This window comes from Nanorana parkeri, unplaced genomic scaffold (assembly GCF_000935625.1).
Source record: "Nanorana parkeri isolate BGI_ZX_2015 unplaced genomic scaffold, ASM93562v1 scaffold165, whole genome shotgun sequence".
Taxonomy (NCBI): domain Eukaryota; kingdom Metazoa; phylum Chordata; class Amphibia; order Anura; family Dicroglossidae; genus Nanorana; species Nanorana parkeri.
In genome coordinates, this window is record NW_017306433.1 from 1,493,059 (window position 1) to 1,516,431 (window position 23,373).

A 23,373-nucleotide genomic window follows, 5' to 3' on the forward strand; every position below is an offset into this window, starting at 1 on the left:
ATTTAGTTTGGCAGTTTAATTCTGCTTTAGATATGTATTGTCAATCCAATGGGAAGCATTCAAATTAAACCCAATTCAATTCCAGGTTTTAAACACAGCAAAATGTGAAGTGGAGATGTCCAAGGGGGTGAACATGTATTCAAACACTGCACATGTTCTATCCACATGCTTACACCACCTGACCAATCTCAGATACTTGATTGGTAAGGAATTAAAAGCATTGCTGACATTCATGGGGCCAGGCTGTGCCACTATGGACATCAGTACAGAGTAAAATAAAATATTTATCTTCAAGGCTTTTAGTGAGGGGGATTTTTATTACACAAGATTAACCTTTCACCTACTTTCTAAGCGGTGAAGACAGCAAACAGAAGCCATATTTCTCAATTCCCTACTAACTCTTCCGTAGACTGAAAAGAAAACATTACAAAACTCACTCACCGAGGCTTCTGTTAAGATAACGTTTTACAAACTGTAACGCCAATAGACATCTGTATTAGGGCTGCAACAACTAATCGACATAATCAATTATAATCGATTATTGAAAAAAGTTGTCAACTTTTTCAATAATCGATTAATCGGCTTCCGATCAGTTGGCCCTGTACACAGCTCCACACATGCTGCGCGCTGCACCTCCTCCCCACCTCACACTCGTCGCTGCCAGACCCGCCCGCCCGCATCCACGCCGCACCTCCTCCCCGCCTCCCACTAGATTTGTATTCCTCTATAGCTGATGTTACATTGTGCTGTATATTATACCACCAGCTATAGAGAACTGCAAATCCAAGCAATACATTATACACTGTATGTATAATGTATTGCTGGGATTCGTTGTATTCCTATATAGCTGGTGGTATTCTGCATTGCGCTGTATAGAGGACTACAAATCCCAGCAATAATATATTATACAGCGCAATGATGAATACCACCAGCTAAAGAGAACTACAAAACACAGCAACAGTACATTATACAGCGCAATGCAGAATACCGCCAGCTATAAGGTACTATTGCTGGGATTTGTTGTAGTCCTCTATAGCTGGTGGTATTCTGCATTGTGCTGTATAATGTACTATTGCTGGTATTTGTAGTCCTCTATAGTCGTTGCCATTCTGCATTCATTGCTTTATAATTTTACACTTTCCTTTTCACTATATTGCACACCACACAATTTTTTTTCTTTTTTACTTCCACCGCTCCAAGCTTGCTCCTGTGATGGAGTGCAATCTCAATACAAACTAGTAGTCCATCACTGGAGCCATTTTTTAAAATTTGTTTTATTGTTTATCCGATTAACCGATTAATCGAACTTAATAAATCGGCTAACTAATCGATTTTGAAAATAATCGTTAGCTGCAGCTCTAATCTGTATTAAAACATTAGGTCATAATAGAAGGCACCCAAGTTAGATAACCCATTTTCAATTACCATTCAAACTATTTGTTATACGGTCTTGCTATGGTATAACAGGAGGGACTGTAAATACAAAGTCATTAAAAATAGTGGCACAATGTATGCATCATAAAGCCTGTGCATGTGCTCTTTTGGACTATGATCTTCATCTATAATAACATGGTTTATAGCATCAGTCAACAATTGGGTTAATAACTGTGGCAATTCAAACCATAATGTACTGTGTTCGTAGTGATGTGCTAATTAAAGCAAACCTTCACCCACTAAAATAAACTTATCATACCCTCATCTGTTCCCTCCCCCATCTCTTTTACATAATCACTAATTGTTTATTATACAAAAAGAACCTCTTAGATGCCTCCTGGGATGTCCATGGCACACTTCCCAGGAGGCAGTATTTTAATGAAGTATGCATGCACCCTACAAGATCATGTGTGTGCGAAGACATGGTGTTGGTCTCTACTAGGTATTTGAGACCTGACAGAGACCAGTTCCATGTCTGCACACATGTGGGATTCCCCACGCATGTGCAGACATGCTGCAGTTCTCTGCCAGGCCCCAAATACCTGAAGAATAAAAGAAAGTCACCCTGAATAGTAAAAGGCAAATGTAAACACTGAAGGCTTTTAGATGCAAGATGGGGTGAATGCCTCCTTGGGGTTTGTGAGTGGTGAACAGGTTCTGTGACTAACAATGGCAATTATTTCTTGATCTAAGAGATCTTCCAGAGCAGCATAGGGGTTTGCCACCCTGTGTGGAGACACTGGCAGGCTGGATGATATAAAGCGGTGAGGAGAACATAGTTATTCTGTACCCCAAATCTTTTATCCAAGCATCAGAAATGCTTGTTAAGCAGGTGCCCCCAAGGGCCAACAGACATCCCCCAATTTTGGAAAGTGATGGCATCCCTTCATGTTGAAGAGGACTTTTCTCAGAAGATTTGAGCCCAAATTTCACCGTGAAATTGGTTTCCTGGCTTAGGTCTGGCTTTGGACTGGGAGGCCTGGGGAAAGGGAGATTCCCACTCCTGGCTTCTGGGGTAGCTGAAACTTTCCCAGCAGGAGGTTCAGGTTTCTGTTGCGGTAAAAGTACTCTTTCCACCTGTGACATCATTGACAATGTCGTCTAAAGAAACACCAAAAGAAACATTCTCCCTCAAAAGGCATGTGAAGAAAATGTTTTCTTTTTTTGCATTGCTGTACACAGCACAATATATGAGCCAAATAGTTCTTCGTATATTCACAGATAGGAGACCCATCAAGGAAATAAGCCATCTAACAATGAAATGCAGCAGCCATAAGTTCTAAATGCTTCATAACTGTACGGTCAGCAAGGTTAGCATTGGGTTTCTCAAATATATATTGCTAGTTTATTCCCCTAAGGTCTGACAAACTGACTTTGACAGCTGTAGCAGGTGGTATAGCAGAAACTGCAAGTGAAAACAAAGATTTGGACAGGGTTTCCAGACGTTTATCAACCTGATCATTAAACACTGACAGACTCAACAGTAACTGTCAGTATTTTGTCAAGGCGTGAAATGACTAGATCCACAGTTGGGGTAAATTTTTATAAATCCCTCCACAAACACATTGATCAGGAAAACATTTTAAAGGAGAAAATAAATGTATATAGGTAGATCACTCTCTGTACAGGACAGGGTCAAAAGTGAGGAGTGTACTGGAAAGGTTTTAAAGGGCCTATTAGAGAACCCAGACAAGTAGCAGTAACATTAGTCTTCATTCACACATGGAATGCAATCAATTATCGCATATATCCGGTTGGGTGCCAAGCTGTCCTTCTCCAAAGACATTGCTTCGGAATTTGCCATTTTATATAGCCGGTTATACAATCTGTGCCTGGCTGCTTCCACGACCCAAACGCTAGAACTCCTACATCTCGTTGAGAACCATCTTCAACAGTTGGATATGCCTTCCCTTGACCTCTTAGTGGGAGACCTTTTGGAGTTTCCATTCACATCTGAGGAATTAGCCTCGGCCATTAAACAAATGAAATCTGGGAAGGCTCCTGGCCCAGACGGATTCACGTTGCTATATCAAAAATTTGGGATTTCTTGGCAGCCTACAATACCATCCCAGATGGTGTCTTAATGCCCGTAGATTTTCCTCGGAGCCTACAGGTGAAACTCGAAAAATTAGAATATCGTGCAAAAGTTCATTTATTTCACTAATGCAACTTAGCCGTCTACCAGGAGATTTTGGAGCACTTCATGCTTTCTTCCGCAGACGAGCTCTATGGGGATGCTGACTTCATTTTCCAGCAGGACTTGGCACCTGCCCACACTGCCAAAAAATTTCTGAGATTGTGGATCTGGGTTTTCATGAGCTGTAAGCCATAATCATCACAATTATGACAAATCACGGCTTGAACTATCTTGCTTTGCATGTAATGAGTGTATCTCATATATTAGTTTCACCTTTTAAGTTGCATTAGTGAAATAAATGAACTTTTGCACGATATTCAAATTTTTCGAGTTTCACCTGTATATTACTATTCTCCCGAAATCAAGATCCCCCTCAATGTGGTAGCTATTGCCCAATTGAGTTACTTAACGTGGACCTGAAGCTTTTTGCCAAAATGCTAGCAAATAGACTTACCTCATATTGTTAATCTTGTCCATCTCGACCAGGTTGGATTTGTTCCCTCTCGTGAAGCACGAGATAATACCATCACAGTCTTAAACGTTATCCAGTCTGCACGTAAGTGGTAATATCCTTTGATGCTTTTATTCATTGACACGGAGAAAGCAGTAGACAGGGTGGACTGGCTAGACAATAGTAACATTTGTCGCCTGCTGACGGAGCATAAGTTTTGCTTATTGGACTTCATTTTGAATCAGGCATGGATGACCCAGAACTCCATTCGGGACTTGATTTCCCTGCCTTTAGATAGTTGGAGTGCATATCAAATCCGACACTCTCTTTCCATGTTTTATAAGCTCATCTCCTTGCCTCCAGGGGATTTTTGCCCTCCTTTTATCTACTAATGGGAAACCAAGCTGGGTAGGACCTTCAGGGGCTAAAAAAGACATACAGCACTGTTCCCTACTCACAAGTTCTCCATGGCGAGCAAGCATCAGGAACAGGGTTACAAGATCTTAGTTAGATGGTACAGGGTTCCATATGTTTTGCATAAAATTGACAGGTCCATTCCATCTACCTGTTAGAGATGCGGGCAGGCCCCAGGCATCAGGTCTCAGATTTTCTGGTACTGTCTGGTACGCCGCCCCTTTTGGAACTCTGAGATCTGTATTTAATCAATTAGTCATAATTGCCTTACCTGATGACCCTACAGTTTTTCATTTGCACATGACAACCATGCCACTCAACCGCTATAAGCAATCATAAACAATACACCTGCTTAATGCAGCAAGATAGTGCATTCCGTTATTAGAAATGGACCAGGCCCCCGACTGTAAGGCTGTGGTTTGCTGCGCTTGAAGAGATTTACCAAACGGAGACACTTGTTGCAAAATACTGAGGAGTGTGTCAGAGACAAATGGATGCTGTGGTTTACTTACAAGACTACTCTTGCCTACTCGCAAAAGGTGATGTCTGATCCCTGTGAGTGGAGAGTGGAGCATCTTTCTTTTCTCCATCATATTAGTCTATGTAATTACACAGCGCCCGGCTTCATGATTGGCCAGAAAGCCGGCTCCATGCTTTCTCGTCACCTAGTGCTAATCGGGAAGCCGGGTGGTGAGTCTTTACACGCTGTCCGGCTTCCCAGGATGCCAGGTGGCGAGTCATTACATGCCGCCTGGCTTCCTGAATGGGACTTCCGGTACTCTGTATTCGGCGAGTACCAAAAAAAAAATATCGGTACTCATACTCGATACCGAAATACCGGTTTTGGTGCATCCTTAGTTCTCTAGATAAGCTTTAAAAAAAAACCCCCAAACCCACAAAATGACCTACCCTAAAGCACAGCTTGCAAACATTCATTGACTGAATGTGTAGTTTGTGGCAGTGGGAGAGTTGAAGCTCAGCAAAAAAAAAAAAAAGAAGAAGAAGCAGCTATGAATCTTGGAGCATACAATTTTATTTTTTTCTTACCTCAGCAACCACCAACAAACATTTCCAGGAACATGGGAAAAATAGCACGTTTGTGCTACGAGCAAGCATACATACATAAACGTTTCATTTTTAACATAAGATAAGCTTGCATAAAAGTCATCCTGAGGGAGCGAAAAATATCAATTATAATATCCGCTTATAAGAAAGATGTTTATTTCTATGTATGAAAGACCATCTAGTACATGAAGAGCCATCTGTATTGAGTTGGTCCTAGGACAACATAGCACACACAAGTATAAACCAGCAGTCAACTAAACACTGACAGAGTGTTCAACTAAACTCTTTACAGATCTACTCTAAATCCTTAAGGTTTCTTGGCTGTCGCTTGGCAACTAAGTTTCAGCTCCCTCCATACATTTTCCTTTAGGATTAGGGTCTGGAGACTGGATAGGCCACTCCATTACTTTAATGTCTTCTTCTTGAGCCACTGCTCAATGCGGCAAAGTCGGCCTGTACCTTTAGCAGAGAAACAGCCCCAAAAGCATAATGTTTCCACCTCCGTGCTTGACTGTAGGGATGGTGTTCTTAGGGTCATAGTCAGCATTTTTCTTCCTCCAAACACAGTGAGTGAAGTTAATGCCAAAGACCTCAACTTTGGTCTCATATGACCAGAGCACTTTCGCCCAATCCTTCTCTGAATCATTTAGATGTTCATTGGCAAACTTCAGACGGGCCTGTACATGTGCCTTCTTGAGAAGGGGGACCTTGTGGGCGCTGCAGGATCTCAATCCATGGCGGTGTATTGTGTAACCAATGGTTTGTTTGGCGACTGTGGTCCTAACTGCATTGAGATCATTCACAAGCTCCTCCCGTTGTCCTTTGACAGCTCTTTGGTATTGCCCGTGGTGGTTGGGATTTGAAAGGAAGAAAGAGATTCTGTGGACAGGTGTCTTTTATATACATAACGAGTTGTCGCTAGGAGCACCTTCTTAAATTGACAGGACTAAATCTGTGTACTACATAGCCAGTCTGTGGGAGCCAGAATTATTGTTGGTTGGTAGGGGATCAAATACTTACTCACTGAACTGCAACTCAATTTATAACATTTGTATCATGTGCCTTTTTCTGGATTTTTGGTTGATATTCTGCCCCTATCATTTAAAATACACCTATGATAAATTACAGACCTTTCATTTTTTTTTTTTTTGTAAGTGGGCAAACTTACAAAATCTGCAAGGGGTCAAATAAATATTTTCCTCCCCGTATGTAAAAAAAACAAACTGGATGGATACACACACACACACACACACACACACACACACACTTGCTATATTGAAGGGTCATGAGCAAGGATTACTTTTTTGTATTAATAAATGCCATATTAACAGCAATTTTTTTTATCCCAAACCACAGTGACAATATTTTGAGTACTGGGTTTCCTGATTTTACACCAATTTAAAATAGCACCATATGTTTGATGAGCCATTTTGTTTAAATTAACCATTCTTAATTAAGAGTCACGCACACACATACGGTCTGTTGGGGTATAGGGAGGGGTTGTCCCCTATGCACACATACTGCTGTACTATACTGATAGAGGGTCAACAGAGATTTACCAAGATCCGATCTGCAGTACACACAGGCATTCTCACTGCCTCTTGACTGCAATTCAACCTGTGCTGGGAGACAAAGCTTGGCCAATGTATGACAGATCCATTACTCCTTTAGCAGGAACAAAAGTATAGGAGAGTAACCCAGTTACATTCATGTAAATCGTCAAACAGAAAAAAGTTTAAACAATGCAACATGTAAGTATAACATTAATTTATGAAACACAATCCTGGTGTAAAATGAAAAGCAAAAAAAAGCATCACACACACCATCGTCTACGTCCAGGCCAATTTTCCAAACCTGGAAATAAATGCTGTCTCTCAAGAACTTCTCCTTTCAGCAACCTCAGTTTATTTTGCATTCCCATAAAAATGACAGGAAGCCTTGCACGAACTGGCCCTTAGTGGTTAAAAAAGGAGACTGTACCACTGCAACTGTGGTGGGAACAGCAAATATAGGATCCGATCATACAGCCAAAGATATTAATATATTCTGCCAACAGTTCACTGGGAAAAACATAAACCTACATTCATCAAGTCTAATACAGGCACTAAAAGAAAAACTTGACAGACTACAGGACAGAAATGCAGGGTACTGCAGGCAGCCTACTCGTAAACTGTCTCTCTTAGAAACAACAAAGTCCAAATCCCATTCGCACTGCGGCGGTCTAAAGATTATAAGGTATATGTGGTCCCCAGATGACCACACGGATGGCGCCTCGCAAACACTGGTAATTAGGGATGCACCAATACAAGTATCGATATCGGTGCCGATTCCGAGTATTTGGGCGAATACTCGTACTCGCCCAAATGCTCAGATGCCTAGCAAGAGTACTTCCGGTATAAGGAAGCCGGGCAGCGCATCATTGCATGCTGCCCGGTTTCCCGATTGGCCGGGAAGCGGCTCCATGCTCTCTCGTCACTTGTGATGAGAGAGCATTGAGCCGACTTCCCGGCCAATCAGGAAGCCAGGCGCCGTGTGATGACACGACGCCCTGCTTTCCGATTGGCCAGGAAGCTGGTTCATGCTCCCTCGTCCTCATGAGGTAAGGTTACCTTACCTTAGTATGTCCAGTCTGTCACCCCGGGGGCCTCTTCAGCGAGAATGCGGCCTTCCTCCGGTACCCAGCCGGAGCCGTCTGGCCGGCCAATCAGGAAGCCAGGCGCCGTGTGATGACACGACGCCCTGCTTTCCGATTGGCCAGGAAGCTGGTTCATGCTCCCTCGTCATCTCAAGCGTTTGTTCTGAAGCTTTTCGCTGGTGTGCTTCCTCTGGGGACCATGGATAAACTAATCTAACGAATAAATAGTTACTTAATTATCCAAACGTTAGCACTGTAAGACAGTATGTGACATTGGGTATTGAATAAACATATCAATACTTCAAAAAAATTATTCTAGTGTGTGCCGGTGAATTACTTTCATCTCTTAGAAACAAGTAAATTATTCAAAATAAAATATCTTTGTAGCATAAAGGGCTGAAGTGCAACATGCTAATTGCCTCTAAGGGCACAAAGTGAAGACATTGTATTACAGCTTCAAGCTCTAGTGGCAATATGGGCTAAACCTCCCAGTAGCTTTATTTTACTGCTCACTTAAAAACTGTATGAATATCTATACAGTATTTACAAATCTAGATCAACCTATTTATTAAGTCCTCGTTCGCATAGGCAATAAAAGAGGGTGCTCAGCAAGCACTCACAATTCCAGAGGTAACATTGTAGATGGAGCTGACTTGGAAACATTCTCCAATTCAGCTCACTTTCTATGTTGTCCTAGATTGCTCACTTCTTCTGCCTTCTACAAACTCTTCACACACATGAATGTTTAAACTGAGAAAATGTGAATTTTTAGGGAAAAAATATGGTAATTTTAAACCTGACGGCAGCAACACGTCTCAAAGAAGTTGAGACAGAGCAAAATAAACCTGGCGAAATAAGTGGCACTAACAAGGAAGAGCTGAAAGAACATTTTGCAACTAATTAGGTTATTTGGCAACAGGTCAGTAACATGATTGGGTATAAAAAGCGAGAGTCAAAGGGGGGAATTTATGAAAAAACTGGAGCAGACGAAATCTGGAGCAGCTGTGCATGGCAACCAATCAGCTTCTCTCTTCAGTTTGTTCAGTTAAGATTTGAAAATTAAAGAGAAGCTTATTTTGTCTGCTCCAGTTTTCATAAATTCCCTTCAGAGTGTCTTAGAAGTAAAGATGCCTTTCCAGGACTCATCCTGCAGAGTGCTCAGTAAGAAACACAAGGGGATTTGAAATCTTTTTTTTATTCCCAATTGTGCTCCATGTGCACTGGAAGTGGTGTCACCGGAAGCCCTGCCCATTTCCCTGCGTTCCACGGGCCCCAACGCAAGGTCCAATGCATGTCCCTGCCCCTACCACAAGTGAGGCCATTGTGCCGCAAGCTCAGGGAACAGGCGGCTACGGGGAGGAAAAATTATCAGGGAGGACCTGGATTCCCATGAATCTTGGAGCTGGAGAAAGGGTGGTATGTTGGTAGACCTCACTATTACCTTAACCAATTGTTTCTGGCCAAGCCTAATTGGGGTGAACTGATTGGCCCAGATGGATTTTGCTGGTCAATATTGTTTTGCTAAACACACATTGCCTCCCCCCCGGGCACAAACATGCAAGTTAACAGAATGGTAACTTGCATTAATATATAAAGGTTGTTCTGTCAGTTGGTCGTGCACACATTTTTTACATTACGAAAAATAAGCGAGCTAAACAAGCTTTTTCCTTAAGTTTAAAAACACAAGAAATAGCCCAGATTTGCGCAATCTAGGTGGCACCTCACCCCGTTTAGATACATAAACATACCAAATAGAATATGGGGTTTAAAAAGGCGTCATATCCATTGCCACAAGTAGAAGAAAAAAACAAAAACTATATTATATTGTAGGTAGAACATACAAATGCTGTAAAATTGATATACACATTTAAAATCAAGATAAAGTCTCCCCCTGAATGTCCTTGCTATGCAGTCATAGTACATACATATACCAATTTGGAAACCATGTATATATCCATAATTCATCTTCATTACTCCTTGTGATCCATTAATATGGTCTCACTGTATGTTTTACCTACAATATAATAAAAAAGTTTTTTTTACTATACTTGTGCAATGGGTATGACGCCTCTCTAAACCCCATATTCTATTTGGTGTGTTTGCTTTTTCCTTAAAGGGGTTCTAAACCCTCCGTTTTTTTTGCCTATATCTACTGCTGGCAAGCAGTAGATATAGCCAAGAAGTTTAAAAAAAAAACCCCGCTTTAACTAGTTTGAAACTTACCTCGTTATCGTAGCTTGCTCCCGCGCCGAGAATCAGGAAGTGATCGTACCGCCGCAAAGGATCTTGGGGCGGGCGCATGCGCAGTTCTGATTCTCGGCCTGGGAGACGAGCAGAGACGCAAGGTAAGTCTATGGACTCGGAGGGACGGAGCAGTCAGTGCTGGATCGGAGAGCCGCCGCACCACTAGAGGGACACATGAAAACATGGGGTAAGAAGAGGAAGATCAGAATAAGAGACATCATTTAAGGTAAGTGCTAACATTTAAATGGGGGGGAGGGGAAAAAAATTTGACTTTAATGTCACTTTAAATGAAACACCAAACAAGCAACTTAATTAGGGCTGCAGCTAACGATTATTTTCATAATCGATTAGTTAGCCGATTATTAAGTTCGATTAATCGGATTCAAAAAAAAAAAAGGCTCCAGTGATGGACTACTAGTTTCTATTGAGATTGTAGTCCATCACGGGAGCAAGCTTGGCGCGGTGGAAGTAAAAAAAGAGTGTAGATAATCGAATAACTGTTGCAGCTCTAAACTTAATTTAACTTAATTTTTCTATCTTGTAAAACTATTAACTCAGAAAAGATAGGAAAGATTTCCCAAACGCAGATGATAACCTTGCTGATATCCAAACACCAGACAAAAGCTTACTCCCAAACTTTCATCTCATAAAATAGAGCTATAAGAAAATCCAGTCCTCTAGTGTTAGGCTACTACTTCTTACTGGTGCAAACAAGCGCTCATCCCGAGGATGGACAGGTGTGTGGAACCAGTGGTGCATCAGCCTGCTATAGCAGTAAAAAGTCTATTAAAGGACAATGGGAAGTAGCGGGTTAGGTTTAGCTGAAGGTGACTGACTTTGTCAAACAGCCTGGACAAATCTACACTAAAATATGACACATTCACCAGCATGCTCATTTTTGATCTGCGAGCCAGCTTGTACATACTTTAGACAAGTGTGGTAATGTTCATGCAGGTATAAATGGATTATACTAACATACACAGGTTTAAACAGGTACCTAACTAGCTGCCATGGAGAATATATGTTTTTGTTTTTATAGCCTGCTCTTATGAGCACAGCCATAGGCTATAGGGAACATTACAAATCCAACAATGTCATTTCAGAAGGACAAATGGGTTAAGGGTCATGCAGAACTGGAATTGGTGGGAGATTACTAAAACAATTCTATTTTTTCACACATTCTGGAAGTATACCTGTACTTCTGGGAAATACCCGTCTGTTCTGTTATCAGTAGTTCTAATTTGTGTCTCTTGTACTCAAAAGCATACCTGCTAGAGAATAGGTAATATACTTGCCTACCCAGGGGCCCATGTCAGATAGTGAGAATACCCGTTTCTCTCTCCCCCCCACAGGCCCCCTCCCCCACAGCCGCACATAGTGGTTCTTTCTGCCAGCTCATACATCCTGAAGTGACTTATGGGCCGATAGGAGAAACCATAGTGTGCAGTAGGGAAACCGCTATTCTACAGACCCAGAAGTGCAGAATACATGGGCCTCTGCAAAGGAAAATATATTCGCTCTTCTTTTAGCATGAATCCTCTTGAATAGAAGTGATCTTGTACTAACATGGTAGATCATTTTTCACTCAGTTCTTGAATTCTGGGACACAAGCCTCAACAGCAATGTGGATCATTACAAATGATCATATTAGCATTTCGTTTGGTCGTAGTGACCAAAAAGAACCTAGCAAAAAGTTTCCCAGCACACTTCAGCCAGCATGCAAAAAAACTTCTCACCGCTAAGGTTAAAAACAGAGGTTTAGATACTTATGTTTTGCTCAAAAAGAACCTAGGGCACATCATGTGCTGAAATTTGTCCAGATTTGATATTTTAAAATGCTGAGTATACCAAAATGTTTAAGCCCTCAGAAAGCCAAATGCATATAAGCCAGATCCTGCAGGTTTGAGATTCAACAAAAGGATGAGGTTTCTTTATATACCTATATAGTAATTCTTCTAAGGCTACCTTGATCTTCAACACTTTTTTAATACTATATATGCAGGCAAGTTATCAGCTTGATGTTAAACAATCTTAGCAATGTGTTTTAAAGCCTATGTTAGGCATTTGATGAAAAATAGGATTTTTGTACTCACTGTAAAATCCTTTTCTCTGCGTTCATTGAAGGACACAGTTGATATCTCAGTGGGCCTGCCCCTAAACCAAGATATGGTTTTGTGCCTAGTGTCCTACTCCTGAAGTTGGCGGTATAAACCCATCGGTAAGAGGTTAAAGATCTCCACTGTGTCCTTCAATAAACGAAGGGCACCCCTAGCAGTGGTTAAAGTGACATTAAACCCTCAGATTTAACATAAAACAATACTGTAATGTGTGCCTTACTGTAATCCATGGTTGTTTCCCTTCTCTTTGCAGGAAAGAGAAGGGAAACAACCATGGATTACAGTAAGGCACACATTACAGTATTGGTTTATGTTAAAAAATCTGAGGGTTTAATGTCACTTTAAAAACAAAAAAGCAGATCTGGTTGCTATACTCGCCCAATAGCTAGCACGGTCCTCCCCAGACTCACTAATCCAGTGTTGCGAAGCCACCCCACTTTTCTGGTTGAATGATGCTTTTAATGAGTCCAGAATCCTCACTCTGGATTCACAGAAGAATGCTGTGGAGAGTGCAACATATAGGATCTGCCCACTGCTGGAGGAAGAAGAGGGGGAAGAGGAACTGTGACATCACTGGATTGAACTAAAGACACCTGGAGGGGTATACATAAAAGAAATGTATATACATAAAAAAGAGCATGTTCAGCATTGGAAGTGGGGACTGAACCTAGAATTGGGCATTAACAATTTATAAATCTTTTTTGCTATGAACACACACACACACACACACACTAGTAAACTGTTTTTCTAAAAAGTTCAATAGTTTGAAGAACATATCTAGAAGACTTAAATCAGGACAGGAATGGGTTATAATAAGCTATCACCAGCATCGCCAACATGAAGTTAAGTCAATTAAAAATAAAAGAACGGATGTGGTTAGTGGCTGATTAGGGATGGCATTAGCCAGAGACGCAACCAAGTGGTAACTGAGGAGCTGCAGAAATCTACAGATAAGAGGGAGAATCTATACAAAAGGCAAATATAACCTACCTGTCTGACAAATCTGGTCATTATAAAGAGTAATGAAAATATTAACTTTGCTGGAAAAAACCCAGATTAACCCTTGCTTGTAGTTTGCCAAAATGTATGTGGATGACACTACAAGCATATGAAAAGGTTCTGAACTTAATTTTGGCCTTAGGGCAAAGAACATTGCATCTCCCCTATGAACGCCAATTCCCACAGTGAAGCATAGGGATAGTAGCATTCTATTTAGAGAGTCTATTAAGATTAACAGATAAAGACAAAGCTAAAACGTATAGAAATTCTAGGGGGAAAGCTTGTATCAGGTTGCAAAATACTTGATTGGGGAAAAGGTTTACATTCCAGCAGAAAAGGGACCCCAAACACTATTGAGACACATTTTGTCAATGAGAAAGTGCAAACAATGCTGGATCCAGAATTACAAAGCTGGAAGAGATTAAACCCAAAAGAACTGCAGTTGTAATTCTACCTAAAAAGTGCTCCTACCATATACATGGGGGCAACCATATTCGCTCATTAAACATGCAGGCTCTGCGAATTGGTTAAAGTGTATCTAAACACAATAAGCAAAAGGTAATTACAGCTTACCAGTTGCAGCGGCATTAATTTTCTGTTCAGACTTTTCTTCCTTTATTTTCACCTGGTGATCCTGATAGTAATGATTCATGTCCTCAAAATTCCAACACGCACTCAATGTACTTTATCTATGAAGGAGATGCGTTCTAGCCCTAGGCTTCTCTCCCGATTTGGACTAAAAAGATCCCCATTCCTCTCCTTTACATGGAGGGATGCTGCATTCTAGCTTACAGAAGATCGCTGAGAAAGCTGGAAACATTGTTAGAGCTCCCAATTGAGTGCACAGGAAGTTACAAGGACAGGATCAACATGTATCGTTTACAATAGATGTGCCTAATATGCCTATAGGCATGAGATGCAAGCTCAGTAGGTCTGTCTGAAAACAATACAATTTCTTTGTTTGCCTTATCGTTAGTCACCCTTTGTGATCTGACAAATCTGTTTATGTATTACAGAAATTGAAATATGGCATGACAAGCATGCAATAATTTGAAAGTTTTATTTAAAACTTATACGAAGGTAAAATTACAATACAGTATGAGAGACATAAGATGTTTACATGGACAGCTCAATCTTCATTATTAGACTTAAATATAATTTGAAGGTATTACCTTACAAGTGGGATGTGATCAAAAGTACAGCATGTCCCATCATCCAGAGAGTCACAGGTGTGATTGTAAACCCTGCAAATAAAATACAACACACAATGATGAGAGAGATAGATATGGCATATTAACTATTAGCAGAGTTGTAATGGTCAGGAAGCACAGCCTTCATTTGCAGACATGACTCATAAGCTTTAGCACAGGTCAATAGAAAAAGGAGAGAAAGGACAGAACAGAAACCGTTACTGGAAGATGAATTGCATTGGGTCTTTTGTCATTTTAATTTTGTACTGTTTCTGCAGTTTCACCTACAATGAATAGTCTCATTCGCAAGCTTAATCAATCAATTCCAACTGTAGAGACAGTTTACCAAGTGACAGACATCCAAAGTCTGGATGTCCTGGATGGTTACCACAAGCTCCTGCACTTTATTACTGTCTGATTAAGGGCTAAGTCATGGCGCTTTTATTTGTGTCAGTTTCTTACAATACTATGGCTTACATCCCAACAGTCCCGTTTACAGAGGCTTTGTCCCACATCACCCTTCTTTGCTTTCTAACCAAAATCCACTTCGTCACATTTCTCCCTTCCCAATGATCATCTTACTATAGTCACTCCTGCACCCATTAAGTTATGCCTTCAATTTTTGCTAAATAATTTGCAATCATGTGCAAATAATTTGCATATTAAGGAGTTGCTGTTTTGGGTGCCACAGTAAGATTTGTGTATGCAAAATTGTCCACCACTGCAAGGCAATTCAGTGGAGGGGGGCATGATAGTGCCTTCTTAGGGAGGAAGTTGGGTCCTGGACTGGATGAAGGTTGTGAAGAGAAAGCAGTGAAAGAGCTGGTTAGGAGAAAGTTGAGTTTAGTTCATTCACAATGTGCACCTACACCTACCTACTCGCTATTTTATTTTAGCGGTGTGTGTGGTGGGTCTACTACTTCACTTTCTTACAACTACTTTGGGGCAGATAGTCTCCCACTGACTGGCAGTAAAGGGCACAATATTAGTGATCACTGCACTCCCTACACAGTGCTGTAACTTATTACCGTATATACTCGAGTATAAGCCGAGTTTTTCAGCCCATTTTTTGGGCTGAAACGTGCCCCCCTCGGCTTAAGTATATACAGTACATAGTCCTGACCTCCGCACTGCATTCACCAAGTTGTACATTATATTCCTATACTCAGCACTGCATTCGCCATCTTGTACATTACAGTATATGCCCGACACCTACACTGTAAACACTCTTGTACATTGTACTCCTGATCCCTGCACTGAATTCTGAGTTTTCAAGGTTATAAGAAAGTACAATAAAAATGCATCCACAGTTAACGCTCCATTCAAGTATAGGAACCCCGTAGTACCCAAAACCTGTTCCCATTTGGAAACATAGGAAAGCTTAGGGGAGGAATGGAAGGCATAGAGTTCCTTTTATAGCAAACGAGGCTCATGGAGTTGGGATCATTAAGCCATCTACTCTCAAAAGAGGTAACAAGGGCGCATCAGTCTTGTCCCTGATCAAGGAGCTTAATTTGTAAATATCTGAACAGTTCCAAGTCTGGGAGCTTACAGGTTCTCTTAAGTTGCAAAAATGTCTCAATGCCCTTGAGGTAAAATAAGCAAATAGGCAAAGCGGGCGGTTCCATGTACCCTGGACTGAAAAATAGCAGCCAACAGCAAATGAGCAGAGATTAAGTCAACGAACAAATTTAACTGCATCCCATAGGGCACAGGGCATGTCGTAAATTGGGATCCAGGAATACAGGCCGATGATGTGGTGGGAGCCAGATTAGGTTGTAAAATAAGGATGGGGAAAGCTTCCGCAATAGTCATGCAAGCTCACGGGGAATTTCTGGGTGGCATGTAGCAAAACAGAACTATTTGTTCCGCTGTATAATAGGTCAGCATATTCAGGACCCCCAAGCACCGTAGACAAGTTTAGGATGATACAGAACAGAGGTTGCTATTCTAGTCCCAGCAGGATGCCAGATAAAAATTTTAAAAGCTTACCCTGCTATCCTGAATATGCGATTCGGGACAGTAATGGGCAGGATATACAAATACACCAATTTAGATAAAGACATTTTTATTGCGTCAATCCTGCCAAACCAGAAAATAGCCAGAAGACACCAGGTATCCGTCCATAACAGGTTACACCGCGGGCAGGATTTCCCCACTGTGTAACCTGTAACAAGCCACTCTGAATGCAGAAAAAGCGGTCAGCTTCAGACTTGAAGCCGACAGCTGTTTCCTCCATAATACTAGGTGAGGTTCTGCCTCACCAGCCTCCCCTGACCACAAGTCCCTGTTCCAATAGCCTGCCGCTTGGTCAGTGAAAGCAACCTTAACCCCTTCATGACTGAGGCCCTTTTTTCAATTTTTGAAGGCATGTTAGAGAGCAGCCCGCTGTGGCTCTTGAAGGCCCCCTCTAGGAGTGAGCGGCCGCTCGATTACAGAGCCGCATCTGTAGCGGTGCAGTTGGCTGTCTATACATCCTTGTGCTAGCACTAGCCTGGACCACATTGCTCATTGCTAGGGTGTAACATGGTCAAATTGCAACCCCCCCACCTGTATCGCAGGGTTCTTCTCCCCAGAGGCTGCTTTTTTTTTTTAAAGTTGTGTGGCTGTGCGTGGCTCCATACCATCTGCAATGTTTTGTTTTTAGTTCCATCAGGTCCACCTCTGTTGATTGACAGTGGTGGGCAATTTAAAAGAGCCAATAGCAGGCTGGCTATTGCGGTCAGCTGCTGCAATGAAGACGATCGTGCGGCTGTCAGCAGGAGAGGAATTGACCCCCCTTACCCCCCTGTAGCGACACCACTGCATTGGATATAATGCTTTTTTTAGACTGTTTTTGGCTTGACCGTCTTTTACGCTCTCTTTCTCATCTCTACTGTACTGTGGCAAAGAAGTGCCAACAATTCTGCCATAGTGACATTGTGACACTTACACTCTCTCCCTCTCTCTGCAGGTGTTTAATGATTAGGTAAAATGACTTAAGCACAAAAGGCCCGAACAACTGAAGAAAAAGAAAAGCAAAGAACTGACAAACTAGAATCATAAAAATACAACAGGCTAAAAGTTTCACATTATGAGAATTACCATAAAATAAATAAGTAATAGAAAAAGTTAATCTTAGTGACAGGAAATTTTGGCCAGCAAATATTTAACTTAAACTCCAGACTAAAAGCTTAACAAAACAGTCAATTTTTAAACTATATAACCACTGTATTTCAGATGTCCAAGTCAGTCAAATCATTTTGGTAACCCGGTACCGTTAAATTAGAGACTCTCACAGGCCTTCCACATGACATCAAACTCTTTACATTTGTACCATTGGAACTGAGCACAGCAAGGACAAAAATGTGTCTGAACCCAATTGCTTAAAGTGTTATTTTGAACCCCTTCACTGCCGGACCAAATGTTTCACATTTTGTTTTCCACCATAAAATATATATTTTCTGAAAGCAGATGTTCTGTAGAATAAACAGATGGTAGTTGACATTTTTTTACAACCTCAAATTGCAAAAAAGTCGGGACGCTGTGTAAAATTTAAATAAAAACAGAATACAATTATTTGCAAATCTCATAAACCCATATTTTATTCACAATAGAAAATAGGGAACATATAGAAAATTTAAACTGAGAAAATGTACCATTTCAACAAAAAAAATTAAGTAATTTTAAAGAGTATGGCAGCAACATGTCTCAAAAAATTGTGACAGGGCCATGTTTACCACGGTGTAGCATCCCCTCTTAACAACACTCTGTAAACATCTGGGGACTGAGGAGACCATTTGCTGGCGTTTTAAGAGGAGGTATGATGTCCCATTCTTGCCTGATATAGGATTCAAATTGCTCAGCCCTGGGTCGTCTTTGTTGAATTTTTTGTTTCAAGATGCGCCAAACATTTTAAATTGGTAAAAGGCCTGGACTGCAGGCAGGCCAGCTAAGCACTCGGACTCTTCCACTACAAAGCAATGCATCCAATGCAGTTTAGCATTGTCCTGCTGAAATATGCAAGGCCTTCCCTGAAAAAGAAGTTGTTTGGATGGGAGCCTATGCTGCCCTAAAACCTGGATATATCTTTCAGCAATGATGGTGCCGTTCCAGATGTCAAGCTGCCCATTCCATACGCACTAATGCACCCCCCATACCATCAGAGATGCAGGCCACCAGAGATGCAGGTTTTTGAACTGAGCGCTGATAAGCCAGAAGGCCCCTCTCCTGTTTAGTCCGGAGGGTGCACCACCCATGGTTCGTCTGACCACAGAACAGTTTTTCACTTTGCGACAGACCATTTTAAATGAGCTTTGGCCCAGAGAAGATGGCGGTGTTTCTGGATTATGTTCAGATATGGCTTCTTCTTTGAATGATACAGCTTTAACTTGCATTTTTGGATGGCACGGCAATCTGTGTTCACAGACTGATTGTTGGAAGTATTTCTGAGCCCATTTAGTAGTGTCCATCACAAAATCATGCCAGTTTTTAATGCAGTGCTGTCTGAGGACCCCAAGATCATGGGCATCCAATATTGCGTTTCAGCCTTGTCCACAGAGATTTCTCCAGATTCTCTGAGTATTTTGATATTATGTACTGTTGAAGATATATTTAAAGTATTTGCAATTTTACATTGAGGAACATTATTCTGAAATTGTTCGACAATTTTTAGACGCAGCTTTTCACAGATTGATGAACATTTACCCATCTTTTCTTTTGAGACACTCCGACTCTAAGATGCTTTTTCTATACCCAATCAACATGACCTGACCTGTTGCCAATTCACTTAATTAGCTGCAAAATGTTCTCCCACCTCTTCCTTGCTAGTACCACTTACTTTGCCAGCTTTTTGTTGCCCAACTTTTGAGACGTGTTGCTGCCATCCACTTCAAAATTACCTTACTTTTTTTTTTCTTAAACATAGTTACATAGTATTTGAGGTTGAATAAAGACATTAGTCCATCAACAATTGTACATTATCTCAGTTTAAACATTTGATATATTTTTTATTTTATGTTGTGAATAAAATATGGGTTTATACTCGGGATGCACTGATATAATTGGCCGCCGAAACATATTGGCCTGAAAATGGCACTTTTGGCCTAATGCCGAAAGTGCCATTTTCCTGCCGATACATCGGTGCATCCCTGATTTCTTTCCTCCCCGCTGGGCACTGCTCTATGTCCCAGCGGGGAGAAGAGAAAGTGACAGCCGGCCGAGCACTGCAAGCAGCCGGCGTCTCCTCCCACACCGCTCTGCCGCCTATCACAGTCCGGCAGAGCGGTGTGTGGGCGGAGACAGCGCTGTCACAGGAGGCTGGGCTTTCCCCTCTACACCGCTTGCTCAGCCTCATGTGACAGCATGTCAGAGAGAAGAGCAAGGTACACACACTCAGCGATCAGTGATCACTGAGTGTTTGTAGATAATTGAGGATATGGTAGGTTAACTATATCCTCAATTATGAATGAATGGGAGTGATCTACATCACCCAAAAAACAGGGGAGTGTTCCAAGTGAGGATCACAGAAAGTGGTTGCTAAACAGACCGAGACCATTGAATCTTATAAAAATATGAACTTTATTATGTTTTACAAAACATCAATTACATGCAACAACAATTCCGCTTCTTACTGATGCAATAAAAGAACAACGTTGTTTGTGACACTCAAAACATTCATTCATACATACATACATACATACATACATACATACATACATACATACATACATACATACATACTATGGGCCCCACACACTTGGAACATTAAAGGAAAGGACAATCTAAGCCCCCTGGAAAGGAAGGCCTTAAAGGAATTGAAAGATATACCTGGTTTGATAATAAAGAATAGCGACAAAAGGTGGAATGTGATCTTAATGACAGAAAAAATGTATGTCGAGGAAGCCAAACGCCTTCTGAATGATAGGGAGACCTATGAGAAACTCGATAGCTCACCTTTTAAAAAATTGGTTTGCGACTACAATTATAAAATCGATATGGCAAGAGATGCGGGATTACTATCAAAGAGGGAGTCTGGCTTCCTCAAGACAAAAACTTTCAACACACCCACCTTTTATACTATCCCAAAAATCCATAAAAAACAATAAAAACCCACCGGGGAGACCCATAGTGTCAGCAGTGGGAGGCCCCCTAGAAAATCTGGGGAGGTACTTAGACCACCTCCTGAAGGAGATGGTCTTTAAGCTACCCTCCTTTATTAAAAGGAGGAGATGTACTAAACAAAAATCGAAAATCTAAAGTTTGAGGGAGGGGCCATCCTTGTGGGAGTGGATGTGGAGTCGCTGTACACATCCATCCCTCATGAATGGGGCCTAAAAAGCACTCAGTTTCTTTTTAGATCAAAGCTACCCAGAAATGGGGGCACAAAATGAATTCCTCATAGAGATGTTAGATTTTGCCCTATCAAAATAATTTAAAAAATTAGAAAAAATAAAAAACATTTTCGGTATCGGTGTGACTTTTAATTTCGGTTTTAAAATTTCCATTTCGGTGCACCTCTAATTTATACGATTTGCAAATGATAGCATTCTGTTTTTATGTAGATTTTACACAGCGTGCCAAATTCTTTTGGAATTGGGGTTGTAGGTTACACAATATTTGCACAAATGTTTATCAAATCTAGATTTAAACCCTTGGATTTCTATTACCTGTAAGACAACAGGCATAACACTGAATTTACAGGTACAACCTCACAATACACAACTGTTGGTAAATTAAAAAGGAGATTGTGGCATAAAGTGATGGTGGAATATAAAAAATCCAGAAGGTTTGAAAGGGTAAGCAGTACTGCACAGATGCTGTTTGAATGGAAATGGATATGAAGTCAGTGATATGAAGTCAGTGAATCAGAACAATGAATTTTCAGTCACTCACAATTTCCTATATAGGAAGGCACGCAGCAACCATAAACTGCATAAGTCAGCCTTCCCAGGAACTTTAGGAAAACAGAAGTATATCCATATGTGAAGTCTCTATTTTAGAAACTCCACAATTGCCACAAACTAAACTCAGATTTAAAGCAAATTTTACTGACTAAAGTCAAATTGCCAGCAACGATGGCTGAGAGTTTTTAGCATCAGTGATTTGTACAATGAAATTTGCTTAAAGTGGAACTAAACCTTCCAATAACACTATCTACGGAGAAGAGTGCCATCATCCACACAGCATACCGCTTATTACTAATCAACAATGACCCACATTAGAGCAGACAAAATACCAGCAATAACGTGTGTAAATTCAAAATCTTCCCAGCGCAAATGAATGACAGCAAGCCCTCCTCCTTAATTGATTCCACCTGATCACACTGGGGCAGCTCCACAAGGCAGGCAACCTTAACATCTATAGAATGACAAAAAAAAAAAAAGAAGGAGAGCGCCCACTCCATGTGAAGGATCGTTTAATAATTTGCTTTTAAAAAATGGTAATGTACTCACAAGGGAAAAGTGACAAGCATATTCAAATGGTTCCCTCACAGATTAGACAAACTTAAATGTGAATAAATCGCCAGGACCTGATGGCTTACACCCACGAGTCGTCAAGAGAGCTGAGCTCCGTTAAAGATAGGCCAATGCTTCAACCTTTTAAGAACACCTTACTGACTAGAATAAACTAGACATAAAAAAGGTGGTACCAATATTCAATAAATGGTTGAGGGGAGTGCCAGAAAAACTAAGAGAACTATGAGGCGAGTGATTTTCACTCAACCTCATAGTTCGAGCCGACATTTGACAATGAAACTGTCACACGTCGACTCTATAGATCGGGAAGTGAGCGAACGCATACTGTCGCTCGCTCACTTTCCAAACATCTCCATGCAGAGAGCGGTGACTGTCCTCCCGCTGACTGGAGGAACGGACGGGGGAGGGGGTGGGCACAGCTGCCTCTGACTAGATAGGTAGAGGCAGCCGTCACTCACGCAGCTGGGTGGATCTCCACAGCATTGTCTGGATGTGTCCTGCTTGCGGCGCTCTCCGTATATAGCGAGCTGCAGCTTGCTATATACTGAGCTTTGGGTCATGGGAGGACGCCAGTATATATGTCTTCCCATGACCCTTAAAAGAATTATGGAGGGAAAAAAAAAGGTTATCCCATAGTTCTCATTAAAGGCCAGTCAGCTTAACATCAATAGTATGTACCATATTTGAGGGGCTGGCAAGGGACTATATTAAAGAATTTGTTAGTGAGAATGACAGTGTAAGTAACATTTAGTATGGATTTTAAAAAAAAGATTATTCTCGTCAGACCAACCTGATAACATTCTGTGAGGGAGTAGGAATTGGGCTACAGGAATGCCAGTGGATGTAGTATAAAATGATTTTCCTGAGGCATTCAACTATATACCTAAAATTTTTTTAATTACAACATAAGGTATATTGTATGTATGTACATGGAGAGAAAACTGGTTACAGTAATGTGTCCAGAGTAGTGATTAAGGACTTGCTAACTGAACCATGATTCTCAGGGCTCTGTCTTGGGGCCAATGCTGTTTTACTGGTTTCCTAATGATACTGAGAATGGAAATAGGAGTTCAATTTCTGTGTGTGTTAACGATACTAAATTATGCAGGGATATACATTTGTCACAAGACGTATCATCATTACAGGAAGACCTAAATAAAACAGAGGGAGTGGCCAACCACATGGCAGATGAGGTTCAATATTGAAAAATGTAAACTTGTGTTCTGTGCA

The 23,373-nt window shown here is 41.1% G+C and overlaps 1 protein-coding gene across 1 annotated transcript in view; it reads right to left on the reverse strand.

The window, feature by feature from the left end:
* Positions 1-23,373, reverse strand: part of LOC108785489 (transmembrane protein 150A-like) — a 109,065-nt gene that overhangs the window by 28,743 nt on the left and 56,949 nt on the right. Inside the window, exon 3 of the mRNA XM_018554570.1 lies at positions 14,669-14,740. Within this exon, the coding sequence (XP_018410072.1) occupies positions 14,669-14,740 (72 nt within the window). The remainder of the gene's footprint in view (positions 1-14,668; positions 14,741-23,373) is intronic.